The following is a 5,428-nucleotide window of genomic DNA, read 5'->3' on the forward strand; positions in this document are numbered from 1 at the left end:
CAAGTCCATGTGGATTGAAGAGTACTCAGACATCGGGCAAAGTATTTGCATACATTACAGTGGCCTTTGGATTGTGAGGCTTAGTACTTTTCTAATGCACATTATTGGACAAAAAAGTTAAATCATAGGGACATGCATTCAAGATAAATACAACAGATGGTCTTACGAAGGTAATTTATTTGCAATTAACTTATATTTCTGAGTCCAGCTTTCAAAACAATGTCTGCACTGAACCTTACCTGTGAACTTTACAACCAAAGCTTGGACTATGATTTTGTGAAGACACCCTTCTACCTTGTCTGAGTGGCAGCATAATTAAAACCCTGGTAAATATGTAAATCCATAAAGGCATGGGAGAATTCAGCTTTTTTCAAGTTACATGTGATTCCAAAACAATACATGAAGAGAATATGGGCATTCTCTCAGGGGATATGACAAACCCCATCAGTGCAGCTAAGGTAATTATTAACTGCCCATTTTCTCCTACAATCAACAGCTAATTCAGTGGAAGAGCACAGCTGGAGGTATCAGGGTGACAAATTCAAGTGAGGCATCCTAGTGGAGCTGAGGATCTGGACTCAGATTGTCTGACAAGTAAAATGACAAGTATGTAAGTGCTGACAGCATGTAGTATTCCAACAGAGCCCAGCGTGTCTCAGGGCCATCCATATGCTCCAGCATATGTCTGTGAGGAGAGGGGTCCACAATCACAGTCTCTGCAAATGGGAGGTCTCCCAGGCTCTCAAGATAGCAGCCAGGATCCCAGTGTTGCTGCATTAATTGGTGTCCAAGTACCTGCATTCCCTCCAACAAACAACTGACTTCAGCTCAGAGGGAAATATGTAACATAACCAGCTGCTTGCTCGTTCAGAAACTGGATCTCACAGGACAAGATTTACTAGGCAAGAAAAGGTTGCTCTGGGCTCTTCCTTCAGAGCCAATTGAACTTCTGTGTATTAACCACAAACAAGCAGCAGTAACAGAGATGTTACTGTGTAGAAGAGCAGTACTGACAAGCACACAGAAACAGACTGGGTTTTAATAACCTGGTGAAGGGGAATACCAGTTTCAGCCCACTCAGTAGAAGACAGGTTGCCTTCTTTTGCCTTCTATTCTATTTTCACTTATATTCTTCTGGGGACAATTACCTGCCAGGTATTTTCACATTTCAGTCCTACCTTATCACTGTCCACTGTGTTCTGTGATGTCCTGGAGGCAATGGAAATGGTGTCAGGTTGACTGCTGCCATCCCCTTGGCTGTCTGCATCATCTATTCCATCTCTGCAAGAGAGGTGATTGGGAATCAATGACATTCCTTAACACAGCACCAGTGAGCACAACGTGAGAGGTGGAGTTGAGGAGTGCTGAGTCAGCAGGACAGAGCTGGATTGTGCTAAAATTCCCCCTCTGAGGCAACCCATGATGCTGTAGAGCTCTTGCAATTTGGAATGATGTCACCCTCAGCCATGGGGTTTGGATTTGCACATAATCACAACATTTGTTTAAATTTCTTGAGGAATTTAATACTAAGCCATAAGGATGCTATTCAAATATAGATAAAAACAGTATAGAGCTCTACCTATTTACCTCACTGAGGCTGCCTAACACATTTTCTTCCCTTTGGCTGTACAGATAAAATTATCTTAAATGTTTATTGATCTTTCAAAGTAAATACTTAAATAATACAAATTATATACTTAGGGACAAAGAAAAAATACGTCTCCATTCTGTACAAGAAAACTTTTGTATTGGAGCATGTTCTTAGAGGAAATGTCTTGATCTCTGCTTTGCTACAGGTCTCCTGGTTGACTTGCTTATTTATGCTTTGATGTGTCTGTGACACAGCCTGAAGTAAAAGAGAGATAAAATTTGATGAGGAAATGAAGATGCCCAAATTACAGGTGGCCTTTGGGAACGCCACAACAGAAAAACAATTCATTATCTATGATTTCTGTTTAATCCAGGAAAAATTGAAAAAATTGAAAAAATTGACAAAAAATATTTAATATTACTTGACAGGCTGAAACAAGTTTGTATTAGATGATGAAATGCAGATTATTCACTATGTATTCTTCAATATATTGTTAGGATCAACTATGATTTTGATTGCCAAACAATTAAACATGCCAAACAAGGAAAAAAAATCTGGTTTTACTCAAATGCAAAGAAGTAAAATCTACTTTAGAAAAGAACTATAACCTTGGACTCTGAAGAATTTTTATTGTTTTACTCTATACTTGGAGCATAAAATGAAAGCTCTGTACGTATACAATAAAAAACATTTCTAGCTACTTTTGCCAAGACAACATAAAAAAAAGCAGAGACAATGAAAACTGCTTTGACTACAGTAAAAACCAGTAAAGGTCCACAGACACCACATTGCTGTGGGTTGGGAACACACTAGTGATTTCATGTTGTGGGGAATGACTGAAGTTACCTTCTGCTGTTGTTTCTCTGCTTTGCTGGTGTCTTGGGGAGCTGAATGGGCTCTTTCAGAGCTCCTTTCAGATGAATGATCCTTTCTTGAATCACTTCCCGGATATTTTTGATCCATTCCTGTTTTGTTTCAATGCTGGATGCCTAAAGTTTCACAAGGCAGAAAGACAGAGACTTTATCATGTTCTCACCTCCTGTGTAGAGGAGGCATGGCCAGCTGATGAATGTCATGATTAACTGTTTGTCCTCTCTGCTGCACTGCAGCAGCTGCTGGAGTCCCTGGTAACCCCAGGGAACTGAGAGCACTCTGACCAGACCTACGTGGCAAGCAACAGCAAAGCAGCTAAGCTCTGGATAAATACATTTAATGCTAGCAATGCAGCATGCTCTGCAGAGGGGAAACAGGTTATCAGTGCACAGCTGGGAATTCCTTAGACAAAACAGCTATAACATGGAGTCTTCAGCAGAGACTCACTTGACAGAACAGGCTGTCAGCTCTGGAGGTCTGTGGAAGAGGTTGGTTGTTGACAAGCCCAGTGGCAAAGGACTGAGAATTACACCTCCCAGCCAAACAGCCTGAGACCTGCCCTGTGTCAGCGAGCAGCTGCTCAACCCAGGCTGCAAGAGGAGATGCAATTCCAGCAAGGCTGCACAGCTGTCCCAGTTGCTACGGAGACCTTAGAGCTCAGCTGCTCCTGCTGCAGGCATGACCCCACAGGCAGATAGGGAAGCCATGTGAATATGAGGAAGAAACTGACCTTTCATTCAGGACTCCCAAGGCCTGAACTAGCTGTGCTAAAGGCAAAGAAAACAAACAGAGAAGACTTACTTTCAGCACGGTTTTATTGTCTGAGGATGGTGTTCGTCCAGACCACAAAGCAAATTTGCAGGGATCTCCTTCAACGTGTTCAGTCACTCCCAGTTCTGAGGTCTAGTGTGGAGAAGAGATGATGAAAGATTTCATATATATGAAGCTTCATGAGGCCAGAAAACTTTGGACTTGTAGGAAAAAGTGGGGAGGCTGGGATGAATAGGGGAACAGGATTTTATCTCCGTTTGCTACACACAGATGAAAGGAAGAGAAAAGCTCTGGGGTGGCAGGGAAGCGAATGGCTGGAGTGATCCTGCTTGCACTTCCCCCACCCTTCACATCTCACTACCTTACACCTGTCCAGACTCACTGCAGGCTGACTTCCAGGTGAGTCCTGCAGGACTCAGGGCCAGCCCTTCCAGGGGCAAAAGTATCCCCAACCCAGCAGGGGACACGTGAGCCTCCAAAACTCACTTCTACCTACAAGAAACACAACACCCAGAATATTTTCTTTGCAGCCACACCTACCAGTAACTTGTTCTTGTAAACATATTTTGTGTGTCCTGAAGAATCTTTGATCTCTTTGCTAAACACCAAAGAGATTTCAAAGAGAAACAAATGCCTCTCACGGCCTTTCCGAATGAGAGACTTGGGATCCCACACTTGGAAGGAATCCTGAAGAATCAGCTCTCCCTGGACATCAAGGTTCTCATCAAACCCTAAAGCCACAAAACACAATCAGTTGTATTTATTATTGAGACAAGCAATTCACAGAAACACCAAAGTCAAGACTTGAAATAAAAAGGTCTTTGCCCCAGTGATAAATTTTTATTTTTTTTCCTACTGCAGCAATGCAATTACTTCATTGGAGGTTAACTATATCATGTGTGCTAAATAAGGCTGCTGCTGCTAAAGTCTTGTAATAATTACTCAAAAATAATATTATGAAGGTTTCAGTGGTGGTTACTGTACACAGAACTGCATTGCAAGAAATCCTATGCAGTTCATTACAAATTCAGTTTGCCCTCCTGCAATTTTAATCACCTGAGCTTATTGTGCTGCTGGGCTACTGGCACTAGTTCCTTTTTTCACTTGTTTTAGTATTCTGCTTGTTTCTTGGTTTTCCTCAAACCAAGCTGGAAATTATCTTCCTAGGCCAAGAAAATGTGTGAGACACAATAAAGCATCTCAGTCCAGAATAAAATTTTTACATTTCAGAAATACTCCACACAATAATAAGCCAATAAAAGACTTCACTTTGTGCCAATCAAACTTTTTTCCCTGTAGTTTTAAAATATTTTTTAGTGCTTTTTAAAAACATCATTGGCATAACTATGCTAACATTTTTAAACACAAGCTGTTTTGTCTCAGAAAACCAGAACTTTTGAAATGTTGAAACAGTATTATGAAATGTTTTCATCCAATAATTTTTACAGCTGTCAGCAGCTAAACTGATACTGTTTTAGGAGGGGATTTTTTTTGTTTAATGGAGAAGGAATGTTTTAGCTAAATATATATAGGTACACATACATTGCATATGTATATGCATACATACACATATGTACATATATATGTGTTATATATATATAGACACACAAAAGATACAGATTAATACCTCCCCTCCCCCCCAAACTTCTTAGCCAGATTTATTCTTTCAAGACTTTGGAGAAATATGAGAAAGTAGTCCGGAGGTACCTAAAAATTGTGATGAAAAAACAGTATTGCTACAGTCAACCTCTACTAACTTCCCCTATGTTACTAACAAACTTCATTTCCCAGCAGGTCCCTGCCCACCTTCCAGCATGCTGACGTGCATGGCATCGTTGGCCTTCTTTGGGACACTGAGCATCACTTCCAGACCATCCTTCAGCTCCCCTTTGCCCTCCTCACAGCAGGTCAGCAGTTCCTAAGAAGCAAAGCAGACACCATGAACAAACTCTGATCCATGTGCTGCCTTCACACCCAACTGTGCCACTTTTGGTCCCTGCAAGCTGCTTCAGAGACAGGAGAAAGCTCAACTGCAGCAAACCCCACTGTGGATGCTCACAATAGTGGGGGTCAAATAGGAAGAGCTATAAAGATAAAACAAGGTGCTCTCAAGGGAGACTGTGCCCTTGGAAGATTTCTGGGGACTTGCTCTGCACGAGCTGCTCTGTGCAGCTCACTGAGGTGCCTTCAGCA

The 5,428-nt window shown here is 41.6% G+C and overlaps 2 protein-coding genes across 2 annotated transcripts in view; both read right to left on the reverse strand.

Annotated features, from left to right (window-relative positions):
• Positions 1 to 5,148, reverse strand: part of LOC115947751 (kalirin-like) — a 103,721-nt gene extending 98,573 nt beyond the window's left edge. The window contains exons 1-5 of the mRNA XM_031055875.1: positions 5,042 to 5,148; positions 3,776 to 3,966; positions 3,266 to 3,367; positions 2,438 to 2,580; positions 1,179 to 1,281 (exon numbers count right to left, since the gene is read on the reverse strand). Coding sequence (XP_030911735.1) covers positions 1,179 to 1,281; positions 2,438 to 2,580; positions 3,266 to 3,367; positions 3,776 to 3,966; positions 5,042 to 5,096 — 594 coding nt within the window. The 5' untranslated portion in view covers positions 5,097 to 5,148. The remainder of the gene's footprint in view (positions 1 to 1,178; positions 1,282 to 2,437; positions 2,581 to 3,265; positions 3,368 to 3,775; positions 3,967 to 5,041) is intronic.
• A 124-nt stretch (positions 5,149 to 5,272) lies between these two features.
• The window catches only part of LOC102031426 (kalirin RhoGEF kinase), a 178,479-nt gene continuing 178,323 nt past the window's right edge, over positions 5,273 to 5,428 (reverse strand). The window contains 1 exon segment of the mRNA XM_031057685.1: positions 5,273 to 5,428. This exon segment is cut by the window's right edge and continues 1 nt beyond it. Coding sequence (XP_030913545.1) covers positions 5,409 to 5,428 — 20 coding nt within the window. The 3' untranslated portion in view covers positions 5,273 to 5,408.

This window comes from Geospiza fortis, unplaced genomic scaffold, assembly GCF_000277835.1.
Source record: "Geospiza fortis unplaced genomic scaffold, GeoFor_1.0 scaffold112, whole genome shotgun sequence".
Lineage (NCBI taxonomy): Eukaryota > Metazoa > Chordata > Aves > Passeriformes > Thraupidae > Geospiza > Geospiza fortis.